This window comes from Telopea speciosissima, chromosome 4, assembly GCF_018873765.1.
Source record: "Telopea speciosissima isolate NSW1024214 ecotype Mountain lineage chromosome 4, Tspe_v1, whole genome shotgun sequence".
Lineage (NCBI taxonomy): Eukaryota > Viridiplantae > Streptophyta > Magnoliopsida > Proteales > Proteaceae > Telopea > Telopea speciosissima.
Window position 1 is genome coordinate 66,682,462 of NC_057919.1, and position 20,097 is coordinate 66,702,558.

General features: G+C 39.8%; 1 protein-coding gene across 1 annotated transcript; it reads left to right on the forward strand.

Annotated features, from left to right (window-relative positions):
• The first annotated feature begins 1,369 nt into the window (after positions 1-1,369).
• On the forward strand, positions 1,370-19,926 carry LOC122657378 (ATP-dependent Clp protease proteolytic subunit 5, chloroplastic). Its single transcript, XM_043852067.1, has 9 exons — positions 1,370-1,700; positions 1,795-1,896; positions 1,988-2,105; positions 2,200-2,292; positions 3,177-3,222; positions 3,351-3,423; positions 15,053-15,087; positions 15,197-15,285; positions 19,473-19,926. Exons 1-9 carry the CDS (start codon positions 1,573-1,575, stop codon positions 19,674-19,676), a joined length of 888 nt encoding a protein of 295 aa, XP_043708002.1. The 5' UTR covers positions 1,370-1,572; the 3' UTR covers positions 19,677-19,926.
• The last annotated feature ends 171 nt before the right edge of the window (positions 19,927-20,097 follow it).

Below are 20,097 nucleotides of genomic sequence, written 5' to 3' on the forward strand. Positions count from 1 at the left end.
AAAATAAGAAAAAAAGAGAAAATAGGGGATGAAGAGTTGAAGACAGGAGGAGACTAGAAGTCATGATATTTTGACGTAATTGGGAAGTAGCTGACCTCTATTCCTTAGAGAAATTATAGGAGATTCAATACTTATCTCCTACTTTTGAAAGGATTGCATGGTTAATGGTTTCATGCTTCGGCTTCATGTAGGTTCGTATTAGTATGCCATGCAAAAAATCTTTTATCTTTAGAAAATAATTTTTAAAATAAAAAATTTAAAGTTAAATGGATTTTAAGAATTATATAATGCCATGTAACGTCCGGAATTTGACATGCTAATAGGAGAACTTGGGACTTCCGTGTTCACAAAATCGCGAGTCCAAATCCTCTCCAATGACATTTAACCATTAGAGTGGATCACACCCCATTGATGGTGAGAGATCGAATCTCTGGTTAATGTTGTTGGATACGAACTATTCCCCATCTCGTATGCCATGAGGCAAGTGTAGTGCCATATAGAAAAAAGCAGGAGGGTTGTTTTCTTTTACCGACCATGAATGAAGTATTCTTTATCCGTTTATAATGGGCATTAAACAAGTGAGATGAGTTTCATAAATGAGGGAAGGGTATTATCAACCTTCTCTTGCACCAACACGGGGGGCAATAAGAACTTGTGCAGGAACGTTTAAATGAATGAGTGTTTTTTGTTAAAAATTCAGTGGAGGCTAAGTAGTACTTTCACGCAATCTTATGTCTAAGTGCAGAAACCAAGTGACTGGTGAGCGTTTTTCCCCTTCCCCCAACCCCAAAAAAATAAAAAATGTGTATCATCTACTATCCCTGTAGAATGCAAGGAATGAAAAGCAATAGTGTATGCTCCATGGGAAACATGGTCTGAGGTGTTGGTTTCGATTTCGGATTCGCTGTATTGGTAGAGGCTGATATCGATTTCCGAACAGCCCTGTATTAATGTAACAGTACGAACCAAGGGTAAAAACGTTAAGAAAACCATTTCTTAAAGAAAAATAAGGGCAAAATCATCCAATCCCAATTTATACGAGCCGATCTGGATCCGTATCGGCCTCTGCTGTGCGGCTGTGCCTGCTATAAACGCAATTAAGTGCGATGAAAAGCATCTGGGCCGTTAGTCTTGGTTGAAATAAGAAAGATGCTTTCGCCGATTCACTGATTAGTAGCGCTCAGCTGTTCCACAGTATCGCGCCATAGAGGATCCATACAGGCGCAGACCATTCCTTGGTGAGTTCTTCCTCTACAGTCTACACACGTAAGTTCACGTGGGATCGGGACGTCGGGTTAGGGACTCGGATTTGACCCGGATTTTGTTGCATTCTTCTATATCTATCTATCGCGCTCAAGGGTCAAGACGTCAGACACTTTAACCGTAACGTTCCGGCGGCGCTGCTGCTGCACTAGTGCGGCTGTGCATTCTGTTTGGAAGATAAGATTATAAGACTGAAGGAAGAGATCTAGCCATCCAGGGTGGTTTAAGGGATAAGAAGCTAAACTCTGCTAAATTAAGTTGAAGTTTTACTAAAATTTAGTTGCAGAGTAATCTTAGGGCATCGTATTCATGGCGCATTCTTGCGTCGCAACGTCGGCTTCGGCTCTCAGAGTCAACACCCTTGTCTTCTCCACACACTCTACTTCTCGCCCTGAAACTCGCAAGCTCTCTCTGCCTGTTGAATCCCCGTCTTCCAGGTCCCATTCATTTATTTATCTATCATCCTTTGATATACTATCCATCAATGCGGCGATTTGGTTGATTGTTTCTTAAGATTTTTCTTGTTTGCAGGACGTTAAGAAAATCTCTTTCTAATGGGAAAGCTAAGGCCGTTTACTCCAATGAGTTTTGGGCGCCGGAGAAGAGTTGGCGACAAGGGATTTGGTCTATTAGGTTTGTTTGCGGAGCGGAATTATCCAAATCAGGTTCTGAATTTTTTTTGTCATTTTCTTTGCTGAAGAAAATTTGGATTTTGGTTTTGTAGGGAAGATTTGCAAGTTCCATCTTCACCGCACTTCCCGTCTTATGCACAAGGGGGGCAAGGGCCACCTCCTATGGTGCAAGAGCGTTTCCAGAGTGTTGTTAGCCAGCTCTTTCAACATGTAAGGGATTGGTTTTGAATTTGAGTTTCTTTTGTTTGCTTATGGGAGAATTTCACTGTCACTTACCTACTTGAATTGGGCGTTATGTAATCAGAGAATTATTCGTTGTGGTGGTGCCGTTGATGATGACATGGCAAATCTTATTGTTGCACAGCTTCTTTACCTTGATGCCGTCGATCCCAAAAAGGTTCTATTCCAGTATTCTGTGCTTTCCTTGAAAACCTACGTTTTGGTTATCTGGAACGTTATTTCCTTACATTCCTATGATATTGATGGTTTTTGTTCTCCTAAACTTTTATATTTACTTTTATTTTCAATTGCGCTTAAGTCTTTGGTGTGGGTATCTGACTTCAATTCCGTACTAATTTTCAGCTACTTTGCCCTCATGTTTTCTTGGGGGAGTCTGAGGTCTGGTTTCTATTTTTTGTTGTTGTATGTAGCCTTAGCTCCAAGCTTACCAGTAAGAAATAGCTGGTCTCTGAAAGAGGAAATGATTGAACTAGATGCATGGCCCTTCTGAATTGGCAGGCCAACAAAAGGTTGGGAGGAATTTGGCTGTGTGGTTGTTCAGATGGCCCTGATATATATGTTAGACACTAGTCATATGGACTTTGGTCCTTAAGCAGTCCCGTGTGCCCATTTCTTCATGCAGTCTTTTGCATGTAATGATTTTTCTGAACAAGAATCTTTTGCAGTGTATTTGCTTAGCATAAGGAACTTTTGGTTTACAACCTTCATTCCTGGCCATTAAAATTCTGGAAAGATTTTTATTTCATGCTTCTACATCTACCCCCCCCCCCCCCCTTTTTCCCCCTTGTTAATTCTTTTGCATTGATATCTTTATTGTAAAGAAATGTTAGAGTCTTTCCTGTTGCTACTTTACTATCCTTCAATATCAGTGATTGGCATAATTAGCTTTAGCAGCCTGCTTGGCTTTCTTGAATTTTATGTATTCCAATTTTCATTCTATATTTGTTCGGATGTATATTCGTATGTAATCAGTAGAAATCATAGAAGAGCATTTGGCAAAAGATTGACCAATTAGTGCATTTATTGATAATTTGTGGACAGGATATTGTCATGTATGTGAACTCTCCAGGAGGATCAGTGACAGCCGGTAACATAAATTAAAACTTTTCATTGTCATTTTTGTGTTGTTTCCTAGTTGTAGTTTACGTAGAAAGAGTTATGAAATTCAAAATTTGGGTTTAATCTGCCTGCCTTACTGTGTGTCATTCCCATCAGGTATGGCCATATTTGATACAATGCGGCATATCCGACCAGATGTTTCAACTGTATGTGTAGGGCTGGCTGCTAGGTATGACAATTTGTCTTAGGTGTTTTTATTTTTACTATGTTTCTCTACAGTTCTCCATTGGCAAGCATGCACTCATGCATGGTGGGGGGGGGGGCACCTTGTGATAGAAATGAAATATAGCTCTGTACTGAAGTATGATTTTAACACAAATAGCCATTAAAGAAAGCAAAACTGATTGTTGATAGTTCAACAAAAACAATAATTAAGAGAGGATTTTATCAGTGTGGAGCCTGAAATTCTGGGAAGATGCCTGGTGGTCTGGGAATGTTCCTAGACATTCTTTCTCAGAAATTCTTTAGACTTGAGGTGGATGGAACTGATTGATGATGAATTAATTTGTGTTGGTTTGTGAGTAATGTGGTTTGGATCCCTGTGCTTAGAAGGCATCTAAATGATTGGATGATTCTGGACTTGCTGACATTGCCATTCTGAACAGCTATGTATCATTATGTTGGAGTTTTGATTGAATGTGTTTTGTTAAGTCTTTCTTCAAAGATTGCATTGATGCCCACTGAGATTATATCTATTACGGGAAAAACTAAAATAAAAAAATTCTGAAATGATGAATCACATATCACATTATGGCCATATCTATTTAGGCTAACTTATTTTGAATTGTAGCAAAGTCCTCAAAAAGGCTGGTGGGATGTGTTTGACTAAGCATCCACATTGATTCTGATGATCCCAGGTTGAGCCTGAGAGGGTAATGTAGTTCTAGAATGAATGTAATCAAACTAGAAACTAAACCAAAATATGTTCTTCAAAGGATGAATCAACTTAGGGTTTAAACTAGGGAAAGGCTAAAAATAGGTTTAGGGTTGGATGTTAGGTAATAGGTTTGGTTATTCCAGTGATGATTTAACTGAAAAAATACAAACCAGGGACTGTTGGACAGATTCGGACCAGTTTTGGATTGAGTTCTCCAAGGGGGCAGAGGAAGACTCGATCAAGCTTTGGTAGGTTTTCAATGGCTGGTTTAGGTTATGCTGGTTGGGGTTGGTCTAGAAGATAAGAAGAGAATGGCTAGGGTTTGGGATCAGGTTCAAACTTACTTGTTGATGATGAACAACCTTGACCAGAATTTTGTTGATGTTGAATGATCCTTGAAACCAGAACTTGAATGGAACTTGAATGTAGAACAGTAATGGAGAAGACAAAAGTAACCAAACGAACCACCTGGGCTTCCCACCGCAAGGTGTCAATTGGGTCAAACATCTATTCCGTCAGCCTTAATCAAACACAAGACAATTCTTCAGCAAGAACAAAGTCGCAGGCAGCAGCTTGCAGTTGAGTTTTTTTTTTTTTTTTTTTTCAAATTGTGAGGTAAAGAGGAGCTCCACGATTGTCTTTATTTAAAGTGCCTAAAGGCCAATTCCTAATCAGCCTAGGAGTGGGAAAACCCCCCTAGCCGACTCTATTACAAAACACATCCTCCCTATGAACCGTGGGGAGGAGTGGATGACTTAAGTTGTCACATGACCACTAAAACAAATTAAAAGCAATCTACTTAATTCACTTAAATTGAACCACTGGTTCAAACCAGCTTTGAACCGGTTCAATTTAAAGTACTAAAAACTACTTGGACTGCTTGGTCGTCTTCTTCTTCTTCTTACCATAGTACTAAAACTTGCGAAATTTCGGTCAAGATATCGAATATTTCGAGTATCTCGACCTGTCCGAAACAAAACGCAAGTCTGAAATGAAAAAATGCAATATTTTGAATATTTCATCGAAATTTCGGAAATTTCGATCATCTCGTTTCGGAAATTTCGGAAATCTCGGTAATTTCGGTCATCTCGTTTCAAAAATTTCGGAAATCTCGGACATTTTTGGCATTTTACACCCACAGAAAAATACCATATTTCGACCAAGATTTCGACGAAATTTCGGTATCTCGGAAATTTCAGTCAGACCGAAACACCGAAACGAAACGAGATTTAGTACCATGCTTCTTACGGAGATAAGTCTTCAGATCTGCATCAGTTCTCCTCGGCTTGAAATCATTCATCTCAGACGAATGGATGAAGGACATGTACTGCTCATATAAATCGCGGTCAAGCCTTTTGAAGTCGTCGGCGTGAATCCAAGTGCTGTCATGGCATGGGCGACCTTTCCATTTGACAAGGAAAGATGGTAACCACTGCCATGTCGGGTGGTCTTGTGCATGTCATCCAAGACCTCTTCAATAATGTCATCAGTAGGTAACTTGAGTTGGAGCAGCCTTAGCATGTGTTCAGAATCACCATCATCTGAGTAATGTTCCATATAGAGATGTAAATCAGCCACGTTGAAGACATTTGCTTATGCTCATATCAATAGGCAACTCGAGTACATGAGCGTTAGGTCCAATATGTTTCAGCACCTTGTACGTACCCATCTTCTTAGGATGGAGCTTGCTATTGACACCCGATTGGTGTCTCTCAGGGTTGACACAAACCATAACCATGTCTCCAGGCTTAAACTCCACATAGCGTCAATGGTGATCAACTTTAGCTTTGTAAACATCATTGGTGAGAGCAATGCATCGTCGAACATCAGCATGTACCTCTGTAATGTGGCGCAAGAATTCATTAGCTTCAAGGCTGACCTGAGCTTGAGGGAGCAAAGGAACAAGGTCGATAGGATGCCTTGGCTGAACTCCAAGCAAGATATCAAATGGTATACGTCCCTTGTTCACAGAACTGTTGTAGGTGAACTCAGCAATGTCAAAGATAGAAGGTCATGTCTTCTTATTATCCCGTCCTCTGTAATGTGGCGCAAGAATTCATCAGCTTCAAGGCTGACCCGAGCTTGAGGGAGCAAAGGAACAAGGTCGATAGGATGCCTTGGCTGAACTCCAAGCAAGATATCAAATGGTATACGTCCCTGTTCACAGAACTGTTGTAGGTGAACTCAGCAATGTCAAAGATAGAAGGTCATGTCTCCTTATAATCCCGGACTAAGCACCTCAACGGATTTCCCAAACTCCTGTTCACTACTTCCGTCTGCCTGTCAGTCTGTGGATGGAAAGTGAGAGAAAACTGCAGCTTGGTTTTAGTTTTCAACCATAAGGTCTTGCAAAAGTAACTCATGAACCTGACGTCTCGATCGGAAACAATAGTACTTGGCAGCCCATGTAAGCGCACAACTCTTTAAAGAACTACTTGCAATATTAGACTATTAGAGGCATCAAATGTCTTGCGACAGGGAATATAGTGTGCCATCTTTGAGAAATGGTCTGCCACAATCATGATGAAATCACACCGTTCTCTAGTAGGAGGCAACCCAAAAACAAAATCCATGCTGATATCAACCCACGGTGCATGAGGAACCAATAGTGGTGAATAGAGACCTGTGTTCTGCTTGGTAAACTTGGCCAAGTGACAAACCCGACACCTTTTGATTACATGATCTATATCCTTGGCACTGTGCGGCCAATAGTAATGATCTGTAACCTGTAGAATGGTCTTATCCTTCCCAAAATGTCCTCCCAACCCTCCTCCATGTAACTCCCATAATGTGATGGCGTAGGGAAGAGTCTGGTATACACAGTCGTGTCCCTAAGAACAAATGTCCATTGTGAATGGAATATTTAGGGTGCTGTCCACCCCGCTGCAGCTCTTCATAAAGGACGCTGAAATCCTTATCAGAAGCATACTTATCACGGATCTGCTTGATGCTAAGTGCATGTGCTGAGAAAGTATTTAAAGTGAGTACCTTTTTGCTCAATGCATCAGTCACCGTGTTCTCCTTTTGATGCAGATTCATCACCAAATAGGGCTTATTTCTTTAAAAATAAGTCTAGGGTTGGGATATATATATGTTGGGCCTTTGATTCCAAGGGTATTCTATGTAATAGGCCACTTTAATGAGCCTAAACTAGGGTTATATAGGTTGCATACGGGATTAGCCCAATACTTAGTTTATTTCTATGTTTTTTAATTGAACCAGTTCAAATTGGTTGCATCCAATTGGTTCAATTTAAGTGATCATGTGACTTGGTTAAGTGGTCATGTGACAACTTAAGTGGTCATGTGATAACTTAAGTGGTCCTGCGATGTAAGTTGGGCTGGATTAGGACTCTATAAGTCCAGCCATGTTTTGAGTCTATTTCTTTTAGTATTTTAGTTTCCTAGTTGGTTTAAGTTACCTAATAGGTTAGGGATAGGGTTAGGCCATTCCTTTTTAGTGTCTAAGTCTATTTTTGAGTCTTCTATATAAGTTTGTAAGGGAGGCCAGCATTACATACGAATTTAATTAATGAAATAGCTTTTGTTTGCTGCCATAGCTGCTGCTCTGCTCTGTTGAGTGAACCTTGTGAGTAATATCAAGGCTACCTTGTGGGTAATATCAAGGTGAAGGGATTGGTGGACTCCGATCGACTCCTTGCATCTTGTAGATCGGGAGGTCCTTCTTATTCAATCAAGCTCCTCCAAGCTGCTGCTGCTGCCTTTGAAGGAGATCAAACCGGCCTTGCCTATATAGGATTGCTTCAAATTGGTATCAAAGCCATGGATGTACATGGCAATCCAGTTCTGCCCCCTCCACCTGATCCTGTGGCTACTATAATGGAGATGCTACAAAAGTTGAATGAAAAGGTGACACAATTGTAAGAGAAGAGGACTACCCCTCATAGGGACAGCAACATTCCCCTAGAAAAGGACAGATATCAAGTCAATTCGGTAGTACAAAGAGCCCCAAGGAGAGATCAATACAAAGAAGACAGAGAAAGGTACCGAGATCATAGTGAAGATAGGAACAGGGGATACAGAGACTACAGGAGACGCCATAGACCTCCAGAGGTGTATGAGTTGAGAGACTTTGATGGCAGATCAGATCCACAGGTATTTTGTGATTGGTTAGCTGCATTAGATGATTATTTTAATTGGTATGATTTGCCTGAGTATAGGAAAATGAGACTAGCACATACCAAGCTAGTAGGACCAGCACATAATTGGCGGAGAACCCAGATGGATTATCCTAACTACAGTGGTAGACATAGTTCGAGATTTCGACCCCCTCGAAACGAAATGACCCTTCGAATAAAAAAAATACAAAATTTCGATCGAAATTCTCGAGATTTCAAGATTTTTTCAAAATCTCGCGAGATTTCGAAAATCTTGAGAAAATGCTTTATATAAAATACCATGTCTCGATAGTCTCGGTCAAAATTTCGACCGAGACTGAGAAACAAAGAGCATTTTTCCTCTTTTGCGTGGTTTTTTAAGGTTTATGCTTATTTCTTCTTCAATCTTCCACTTCCCACTTGAATCCTTGCCGCATCTACGCCGGAATCACTTGGAGAACAAACTTCTTAGCACATCTGTGAAGCCTTTCCACTATTCCAGGTAAAACCATATTCTCAAAATTGATTTTTTTTAGGGAAATGCTTGATCAATATGTTTGTTTGTGATGAAATAAATATATGTTAGACACCGGAAGCCGATCTACGACTTCACGGTGTCGAAATTTTTTTTTGGTATATATATTATTTATTTATTTTTCTACTTTAAAAATTGGATTTATTTACAACAAAAATAAAAAAATAATAGGAGTTATGTATATTGTATGGTGATGAATTAAATATATGTTAGACACCATTGGCCGATCTATGGCCTCATGGTGTCAAAAATATTTTTCTGCCAATAATTAATTATTTTAAAATTTGAAAATTATAAAAAATATTTAAAAAAATCAAAAAAATAGCAAAAAATAAGAAAAAATATGAGGTTTTTGTTTTAAAATTACTGAAAAATATAAAAGTAAATTGTACATACTTCTTATTTGCTGCCCATTTACATATCTTTTCGATTTTGTTGTGCTACGCCAATATTTATTTCAAAAATATTTTTAAAAATTGTTTTTAAATATGAGAAAAATATGAGGGTTAGGGGAAAAATACTAAATAGTTATATACTTATATACTTGTGTTAGTGCTCTTAAATCTTAATTCTTAAACATTTAAACTAAAAGAATTGATGTGCTTCAGTGATTAATGAATTGTCTTTTATTCATGCAACAGTAAACTAGTCTGATTATGACGAACCGTAGTAAACGACAGAGCCAGAGGCAAGAGGGGCAGAGGCAGCCGGCCCAGACCCAGGGGGAGGGGAGCACACCCAGGCGCACTAGGGGTGACATTGCATGGTTGCATGACACTCCAATTGATGGGGATAAAAGAAAATCCCAATGCAACTATTGTCACATGCAGTTTTTGGGAGGTGGTGCCACTAGACTCAAACAACATCTAGCTGGGAATTCTCCTGAAGTGGTCGCATGTCATATGGTCCCTGTAGAGGTATCCAGGGCTGTTATTGATTACATGAAAGGAGGGAGTAAGAGGAAGGCTCAGAGGGAGAAGGCAAAAGTAGATCTTGAGGAAGCAGTGAGGTGTACAGCGGGAGGCCAATCAAGCCATCGTGATGATGATGATGTCTATGTTCCTGATGATATAGAGACTGAGCAAGAGGCTAGGGATTGGAGACGAGCACAGATGATGAGCAGAGCCAGTTATCATGAGGATCAGGAGAGAGTCGAGAGACAGAGAGTAGGTGGTAGTGGAGGAGCTAGTACCTCTAGAGCAGTGCTAGTGGTAGTGGAGGAGCAGGTAGTGGAGGAGGTGGGTTGCCTAATCCCTTTAGGAGATCACAGAGTACGAGGGCAGCTCCCCCTCCGCCTCCACCACCACAAGATGACTCAATACTTCACCAAGCACCTGGTGTTTATAGAAAGAAAGGCAACAAACAACCAAAAATCAAGGGAGCATGGAAAAATCTGAAGGGGATGGTGAAGGAATCTATAGCTAAGTGGATGTTATACCATACCATCCCAGCAAACACAGCACAAGGCCCCTTTTATCAGACTATGATAGATTCCATTGCTGAGGCTGGCTTAGGGTATAAGGGGCCCACCCCATATGAGATTATGAATGTGTATTTGCCCCAACAAAAGAGAGAGCTTGAAGACTACATCAATGAAATGAGGGGGCTGTGGGAGAACTATGGGGTGACCATAATGTGTGATGGTTGGACTGGTCCTACAAGAAAGTCCATCATTAACTTTATGGTGTATTGTGATGGGAGGACAATCTTTCTGAAGTCTGTAGATGCATCTAAGGAGAAAAAGGATGCAAAGTATATCTACAAATTGCTGAAGGAAGTGGTAGAAGATGTAGGAGTGGGGAACGTTGTCCAAATTGTAACGGACAACGGAAGCAACTACAAGAGTGCCGGTGAGAGGTTGATGCAAAACAATAAGTACCGGTTGTTTTGGACTCCATGTGCTGTCCATTGTATAGACCTCATGTTGAAGGACATGAGAAAGATCAAATTGGTACAACATGTTGTGGAAAGCAATACACGTCGGCTCCAACGGACCATGAGTGGGGTTGATCCTGGACGGCGGAGTAGTTATTATTAGCAAATTTGTAAACATTTGAGATGAATGATGACTAGTTGACTACTTGACTTGTAGCCTTGTAGGGGACAATTGGGGATATTGACATATTGTGATTGGAATGTTTGATATCATCTTCTTAAATCTTAACTCTTAAGTTGTTATTTGTTAACTTGTTATTGACTTGATGTCTTATGTACTTAATATTATGATTTATGACTTAACTTATGAGTCATTATGTTTCCAACTTAGTTCCAAGTCAATTTACTTGTTTAATGTACAATGTGTATGTGTAAATGTGTAATTAACTAAGTTATACATTAGGGTTCGACCGTACGTTGCCAATCAATGGTGCACATCCAAAACATCATTTTGGGTGACTATTTTTGCAATTTGAACATTTAAATGTGTTTATATAGCCTAAAATAGGGTTTCCATGAAGTTTCAGGCCTTAACTTGGCCTAAAACCCACCGAAATGACCTATCGAAACATACCAGAAAAAATACAATATTTCGACCGAAATATCCGAAATTTTGAATATTTCGGTCAGCTCGAAATACCGAAACGAAACGAGTTCTCGAACTATGGTGGTAGAGAGCCTGTTACATGGGCAGCGATGAAAGAAGATCTGAGTAAGAAATATTTCCCACGAACGTTCAAAGCTCTACAACAAGGTAACTTAAATTCCCATCGACAACATCACCACCAAAAGGCTTTCAAATCTGATGACAACTTGAAGCCTCCATCAATGAGATTCCGTTTGCAAGTTGAAGAGTGTGGGAAATCTAACTTCACCAGTATTAAAACAACGGCTGAATACAAATTTCCATTACCAAAGGAAGTTGAGAGAGCACAAGTTAAAGATAAAGATGAAGTGGCAGTGAATTGTGATGAAAAGAAAGAGACAGCCCCTATAGCTTCGAAGATGGAAAGTCGACATGTAGAAGACCTTACTGAAGTGGTCAATGTCGAAGAAACCAAAGTAGAAAAAGATGAAACAGCAAAAGATGAAGAGGTGGTTGAGAGCACTCCACAAGAAATTATTGGCATTTAAGATGCTGTTTTTGAAGAGGTGGAGCTTGTGTCTCAAGTATTAGATGCGACGGTTGCTAACACTGAAGATTCTATGGACAGGACATTCACAATTGCTGCTGATTCAGAAAACGAACACATAGAGTTTGTTATGCCACCATGGTTCTTTGAAGAGAACGCTCTACGCCTTGAAGACTACATCCCTAAAGTCTACAAGCAACTAGAATTCTGCTTGGGAATGGTTAAAGTTGCTACTCACATGTTGTTTCCCCCTCATCACTACAAAATTCGAGGACGAATTTTTTCAAGCTGGAGAGAGTTGATGCAGATTTATCACCAAATAGGGCTTATTTCTTTAAAAATAAGTCTAGGGTTGGGTTATATATATGTTGGGCCTTTGATTCCAAGGGTTTTCTATGTAATAGGCTACTTTAATGAGCCTAAACTAGGGTTATATAGGTTGCATACGGGATTAGCCCAATACTTAGGTTATTTCTATGTTTTTTAATTGAACCGGTTCAACTTGGTTGCATCCAATTGGTTCAATTTAAGTGATCATGTGACTATGGTTTGAAAACTCGGGTCTCGGTGCCAACTCGGACCCTTGAAAAACCGAGTCGAGCCGAGATCTTAGCGAGATCTCACCGAGTTGGTGCACTATTTTTTTTCTCGACTCGAAGCCTCATCTCGGTGGGTTTTAGACCTAGTTTGGGTCTGAAACTTGGTTTTTAGCCTATTTTAGGCCATTTAAACACAATGACACTATCAGATTTTGCAAAAACAAAGTCCAAATAGGAGTTTCAGTTAGTGGGAAAGTAGGACAGACACTTATGCTAGAAACCAGGACAGACACAGGACAAACACACTTATTTATGCCTAATTTCATTTAAGTAAATGAAATATCATTTACTTAAGATATTATTCATAAATAAGCAAATACCCCCCTATTTGAATCCAATAAAAATAGTTAAAAAATCAAATTCCAAAAGGAAAAAAAGTCAACCCCCAGTTCAAGAACAAAAAATGGATTTTCGGAGGTAGGTGCAATTTTCAACTTTCTAATGCTGGGGTTTTTCTCAAATCTAAAAATTCCATAAATCTTATTATGGTAAAACATTGCTAAAAACCAAAAGTGCGGTAAAATATTCATTTGTTTTAATGTCCAAAAAACTATTTTCATTCAGAGTGATTTTGACAGCATTCGCGCACACCGAATTAAGTTTGACCGGTACATAACTCTTTCAATATAAATCAGATTTAAGCAATCTTGGACTTGTTGGAAAGCTTTATGTTGGGTCAGGAAGATGAAAGCTGGTTGTGGCATAGGAGAATGGGGCACATCAATTTCAAGAATCTTGCCAAGCTGAGCAAAAAGAAGGCAATTAGAGACCTACCCAAGATCAAATCCCCAAACAATCATGTGTGTGCATCATACCATAAGGGAACGCAGACCAGGGCTACATACAAGTCAAAGGAGCATTATTCAAGTAAGCCTTTGGACTTGATCGATATGGATGTATGTGGACCTATGAGGACAAAGGCAGTTGGAGGGGAGTGGTACTTCATATTGTTCATAGATGAAGGTACAAGACTTCGTATGAGCTATGGAATGGAAGGAAAGCCATAATGAAATACTTGGAGGTATTTGGTTCCAGATGCTTCATCAAGAGAAAGGAAGACAACCTTGGGAAATTTGATTACAGAGCAAGCAAAGGGATTTTCTTGGGGTATTACTCAAAGAGCAAGGCCTAGAAGTGCTTCAATAAAAGATTGGGGAAAATTGTAGAGTATGCAGATGTACCGGTCGATGAACAGTTGCCCCACTCTAAACCAGTAGAGCTTGAAGATCAAACTTTTGAAGAGTTTGATTATGATGTGGTTTTGGAAGTTCAGAAGCATGAAGATGCAGGCATAGATGCTCATGAGCCAGACACAGAGACAGAGAAGGATTGTAGACCAAAAAATGGAAAGTGGCAAAAAGTTCATCCCCCACATCATGTCCTTGGACACCCATATGTAGAAGGTATGCAGACAAGGAGGGTAGCTGCTACTTATTCTCTGCTCTCGTAGGTTGAACCTAACTCAGTTGGGGAGGCATGTAAGGATGAACACTGGGTCAAGGCAATGAACGAAGAACTGACCAGATAAAGAAGAACAATAACTGGGAGTTAGTTCCTAGATCGGTAGACAAGAACATCATAGGCACCAAATGGGTCTTCAGGAATAAGTTGAACAAAGATGGCCAGGTGGTTAGAAACAAAGCCAAACTTGTGTGCCAAGGGTATGCTCAGGACTTAGGTAGAGGGGATAGACTTCGATGAGATGTTTGCATCGGTAGTGAGGAGGCGCTGACCTTCTAGGCCTAAAAATCCCGCCTCAATGTTTGCAAAATGACTAGAACCTGGTACCTTGGTTCTGATACCAATTGTTGGTCTTTCGGATCAAGCTCTTACTGCTACGCTAAAGCCAATTGGTGGTAGTGAGGGCGCAACTTTATTTCCTTATGTAGGGCGTGCGGTTAGTCCCAGAGTCACGAGGAGACGCTGACTTTCTAGGCCCTATAGGTTCTTTCTTAAACTGGATTTCTTTTCAATTCCTCCACTGTCCTTTTTTTAAAAAAAAATTCTAGAGACAATTGGCTCTTAATTTGAGCATTAGAAGAGTTGCTTGTGTTCCTTAGAGATTCGAACCTTGCTTTACGATTTCCTAGGTTTGACTTGGGGTTGCTGGATATTTGTCTTGAGGTGGTGCTGAATTTTTCAGTTGATCTGGTTAGTGCTGTTGGATTGTCTCTCCGTAGGAGATATGAGTTGAATTTTGGTTGCTGTAGTTAATGAAACTTCTTGTTAGGAGGTGTGGAATGAGTTCTTCACTGTTCTAAGGGAGAGATATTAGGCCTTCAATGATTTACAGAATTTGTTGATTCTCACTAGCTTAGCCATTTGCATATAAAATAACTATTGTGAAAATCAGTATAGGTTGCAAGTTTGACTTTCCCTTGAAAGTGTACTAATAGGCCTTCTGTCCTCTTCTTAACATAGCCTTATCCCAACTACTGGTGTTGGCTACAGTAACTGTTTTGACTTTTCTTGCATGAACCATCTGGTTATTGATTTTTTTACTGCTGATGACTTCTTTCCATCTTTACAACTAGAATGGATGTTTTTCTTAAAGATGTCTGCTTCTTTCTGCCATGAGTAATATTTTGCTTTTGATGAACAGTATGGGGGCTTTCATTCTTAGTGCTGGCACCAAGGGTAAGTTGCTTCTTTGGCTTTTATTACCAGAAAACAAAGTTCCTCTTTCATGGTTAATAATTTCTCACTGATCTTGCTGAACTTGTTCTTTTTTCACTACCTTAACAAGGAAAACGATATAGCTTACCAAACTCAAGGATAATGATTCATCAACCCCTTGGTGGGGCTCAAGGTGGCCAAACTGATATCGACATTCAGGTAAAATTCCCTTATTAATCAATTCTTCTTGGGAAAAACATTTAGTATGTTTCATTGCGGGGGGGGGGGGGGTATTGGGCGTGTTCTTTGTTCCAAGTAAGTGTTGGTTCCTCTTAAAATGCGTAGACATGCTTCCCCCCACTCCCTGATAGAGCTTAGGTACATTTAAGGGGGGTGATTCTTGATATAGCTTAGGCATATATATTCACATGTAGTATTTAATGAAAGTAGTCAACTAGGCTAAGGTGGCCTAACATTAATTCTGTTTGAAACATGGACTGATAGAAATAAATGGAGTCCTAGTGACACTGTCACACTAGGAGTGCTTAAATTAAGTTAGGATTTAGGGAAAATGATGGTGAATGGATTTAAATTTAGAATTGATGTAATTAGGGTTTTGATGAGGTTGGGTCACGGTGTTGGTATGGGTTCTGGCATTGATGGACATGAAAGAGCCCCTATTGAGGAATCTATAGAGGCTAAGGTTTGATGGTATTTGCTGGACCTGTTTAAGTGTTGACTGGAGAGGTTATGGGGATGATGCAATGGTTGATTTAATGATGAAAATAATGCTGAGAGGGAATGGTTTGTGGTTGGAATAGGCTGCGTAGCATAAACAGAAAGTAGGAAGTAGGGGAGAGGGCAAAGAAGAGAGAAATACCTTTGGATCCAACTTTAAATAGGATGTGAATCCACAAGCAACAGCACAAAGATTTGAAAAGGGGGGGGGGGGGGAGGTGTTGGAGGGAACACTTCTTTGATTCTAAAATTCATGCAAAAGATATCAGTTTAAATGGTTGTTGCCCGACCCAAGTCCTTTGACAATTAGGACTTCCTAATTTCCTTATTCACAACCACTTAATATAAGTCATGCCAAGCAATTTTTACCTCTCTCAAAGCAGCTGACCTGCCAAGAAAGGCCAAATACTACCAAAACTAGAACTAAATGCCAAAGAAATGACATCACAAAGTGCCCTTGTATGTATTTAATTACAAAACTGCCTCTGTGATACAAAATGTAACTTTAATTGACAATATCTTCCAATTTACTGGTTCTGTAACTATACTGTTTGAACCCCATTGAGCTATAATACTGGCATAATATCTACCCTCAATGACATCTTGGGTGGTGCTCACTAGCAACGTATAGCCTACTGCTAACTGTGAAAGCCTATAATAGATCCTTTTGTTTTTTCTTTCCCCTCTGGAAGCTTGCATTCCCTCTCCAAGCAGGCAAGCATTCAGTAGTTATCAAAATCTTACAAAAATTTACATGTCTAAAAAAATTGTCTTTTACAGAAGCACTTCAGTATTGGTATATGGTGCTTCCATGGCCTTCTTTTAATTTTCAGATGGCATCTTGGGTATAATTTTATGGAGAAGTCTGTCTGAGCAAGTGGCGTAGACTACAGTAGCTCCCTTTATCTCTCTCCTCTCTGCCTCCGTATCGACGAATTGTGTTCCACGCTCTTCATTGGCTGGCTTCCCAACCCCATTGGCTTAGAGAACCTGCTCCCATAATTTTATATGCATTTTGTACCACATTGATTGGTTTGGAGGATAGTTGTCAAGGTCATAGTTCGAGATCTTGTTTTTTTGAGAAGTCGAGTCGAGTTGGTATATGAGTTAAAAAATTACACTTTTTTAGTCGAGATCTCGGGTTGACCCAGATCTCGACCCATCTACCTCTTTAAAAGTCACCGAGATCTCTTTTTTGGAGAAGTCAAGTCGAGTTGGTATATGAGTTAAAAAATTACACTTTTTCGGTCGAGATCTCGGGTCGACCCAGATCTCGACCCATCTACCTCTTTAAAAGTCATCTAACTCGACAGAACTCGATAGAACTCGATCAACTTTTGTCCAAAAGCTGTTTTCTTCCCCATTTGAAGGCTGTGACTCATTTTAGCCAGCACTTGAGTTCGACAAACAAAGCAGTGGGTCAGGTTTTGGGCACATATTCCCAGTTCCAAACCAGTCACACCCATACATGCCTCAATATGACAGTAGCAGTGGATCTCACGCCTCATGGCAACAGCTATACCCTAGGATAAGGGACTTGACATATGCTGATGACAACTCTTATATGCTTGCTGTGGAGCACTATATGCAACAGTGCAACAACACACTGTCATGGGAAGACTATGTGGCACTACTGGCCCAGTAGTACTGGGGACTGAATACTTTTTTTAATGATAGGGGACTGAATACTTGATTCAAACTCAGTTTATGTGATGATAGTTGTAACTTGTAACATTGTTAAACAGTTTGATGTATCACTTTAACATTTCTAATGCTTATTTAAGTTGTTTAGCTATTGATTGAATGTTTTGCTTGCTTTCTATTTCTAAACTATGTGTAAAGAGGGTATTTTAGTACGTCATCGCCTACCAACTTAGGGTCCGAAGTAAAACTCCTATTTGGACTGTTTTTGTAAAATCTGATAATGCCATTGTGTTTAAATGACCTAAAATAGGCTGAATACCAAGTTTAGAACCAAACTAGGTCTAAAACCCACCGAGTTAAGGTTTTGAGTTGAAAAAAAAAGAAGCACCCAACTCGATCGAGATCTCGGTTTTTCCCAGGGTCAAGTTCCGAGTTTGGATGGGCGCCTTGGTCATCTGGGAAAAGCCTAGGTGCCTTGTTGGTGTCGCCTTAGTTTTTCACCCCTCCAACACCTTGGGTTGCATAGCACTTTTGTAACTATGAGTCCATAAGGGGTGATTCAACATTTATTTTTTGTTTTTCTCTCTTTCTTTTTTTTTTTTTTTGCCTCCCTTTCTTTTTCTGATATACTCACTACCACATAAAAGACTCCTCCCGGGAGCTAGCCACCTTTCCCTCTGGAATTGAACATTTTTGAGTTATAGTCAACATAGTCTTTAGAAATGCATACTCTATTGTCTTCATCTCTTTCGGTGCTAATCCCATCAAATTTTGCAGTGATGCTTTTCCAAAAATGGGTTATCAGGGAGAACTTTGAGTTACCGGAATTGACTCAATCACTCAAACCGACTCTAAACCAACTTCCCATTCTCTTATATAAAATTGCCCAATTCTGATTTTTATGGTTGCTTCCACTCCGAATGCTAAATGACTTTTATTTCCAGAAACTTTTCTTCATCTCTTGTAATTGCTTCATTATTCTTCAAGAATGCCTCCATTGTCCCTTGATCCCCCATCATCACCATCTTCGTGTCTTTTTTGGAGTATGCATGATCAAGCAGTGCAGCAACATATTTCCAAATCTTTTGATGGATGAGGACCATGTTATGGGGGCATCAATTAAAGAGCAACGAGGAAATGATCTGAAATGATTTTGTATGGATTGAGTGAGTTATGCTAAATTCCTAGTATGTTCCTCCTGTTATTTGATAACAAAAGCCTATCTTGTCCACGACACACTGGGTCTGCATCCTCTTGGTGCTTACTCCATAAAATTTTGGCTTTGTGATGCTTTTCTACCTCTGCAAATTGGTTCTCACTGTTTTACCAGAATCAACATGAATTCACAGTTTGTCAACTTGAATCTCTTCCTTTCTATCTTCTAAACGAACCCAATTTCCTATTTTCTTTATCTATAATATTCAACTCTGTTTTTTCATTATTGTTCCTTGCCCGAAGTGGAATGTCTCTTTTTGGAAATTGTTTCTGTTGATCCCTTGTAAATGCTGCATTTCTATAAGCATTTTTGTCACTTTATCCCACCTCTTCAGCTTTGGATCTCTTATAGATGAAACATGAGCAGCAGCACATATTCAAGTAATTAATTGATGAGGAGTGTGTTTGGGAGGTTCTGATTAAAGAGTAGTGAGGAAATAGCCCATGCAATGTTCTAACCACATCTAGGTAGATTATGAAACTGGTGTGGTGCACATGCCGGTTTGGATGGGTCCTTCCATAATGTTATGAAAGGAATTTGTAGCATTGGAGATCTCTTTGGCAGAGCCTGGGATTCTCCTGTATGAACACCATTTTGTCACTTCTAACATCATTATTGTAGTAATGGGTGAACAACAGCCTGACATGACATGTGCTTATCATGTTTTCGTTTTGGTATCATAGCCTGGGGTTACCCTATATCCTATGCGTTCACCATGGTCCTTGGTTCTGCCATTGTTTCACAGGAGTAATATATCTTATGTTTCTTTAAGAATGCACCACTAACCAGTGACCATGTTATTTTCCAGGCAAATGAGATGCTGCATCACAAGGCCAATTTAAATGGGTACCTCTCCTACCACACTGGCCAAAGCCTTGAGAAGATCAATCAGGACACTGACCGTGATTTCTTCATGAGTGCAAAAGAAGCTAAAGAGTATGGTCTCATAGATGGTGTCATCCTGAATCCTCTGAAAGCCTTTCAGCCACTAACAGCTAGTGCTGAACAGTGAAGACTGGTATCACATCTCGCCTTTACACATCAAGTGCGGCTCTTCTTTCTGGGAACCATATCAGAGAATGAACAGGGGAAGACCTTAATGTTGCTTGTCCTTGCTAAGGTTTAATGGTATGATGGATGCATCTTCCACAGAGAAGCATTTAAACAGTTTTTTAGTTATTACACCGTGAAATACAAAGCTCGAGACAAATCATTGTTAAAAGTCAAATTTTAAGTTTTTGGCCTGCACAGTTTCTTGAACATTCTCAGGAAACCTACTAGAGTTTACCCTGGATCTTACTTGTCAATCATTTTAAATTCTTTAGTATTGAAGGACAGAAATATATGGTTCCGAGTGTTGGAAGACCCCAAATTGTGTAACTAGCTTTCAAAAATGACAAGCATGACCCAATTATGCAGAGTGAAAGGACAGG

Excerpts from the sequence above, each read along its gene's own strand:
- LOC122657378 (XM_043852067.1), top strand. The coding sequence starts at position 1,573 with ATGGCGCATTCTTGCGTCGCAACGTCGGCTTCGGCTCTCAGAGTCAAC. Across the intron at positions 3,223-3,350 it reads AGGAGGATCAGTGACAGCCG|GTATGGCCATATTTGATACA; the intron begins GTAACATAAATT and ends CATTCCCATCAG. Across the intron at positions 3,424-15,052 it reads TGTGTAGGGCTGGCTGCTAG|TATGGGGGCTTTCATTCTTA; the intron begins GTATGACAATTT and ends TTTGATGAACAG.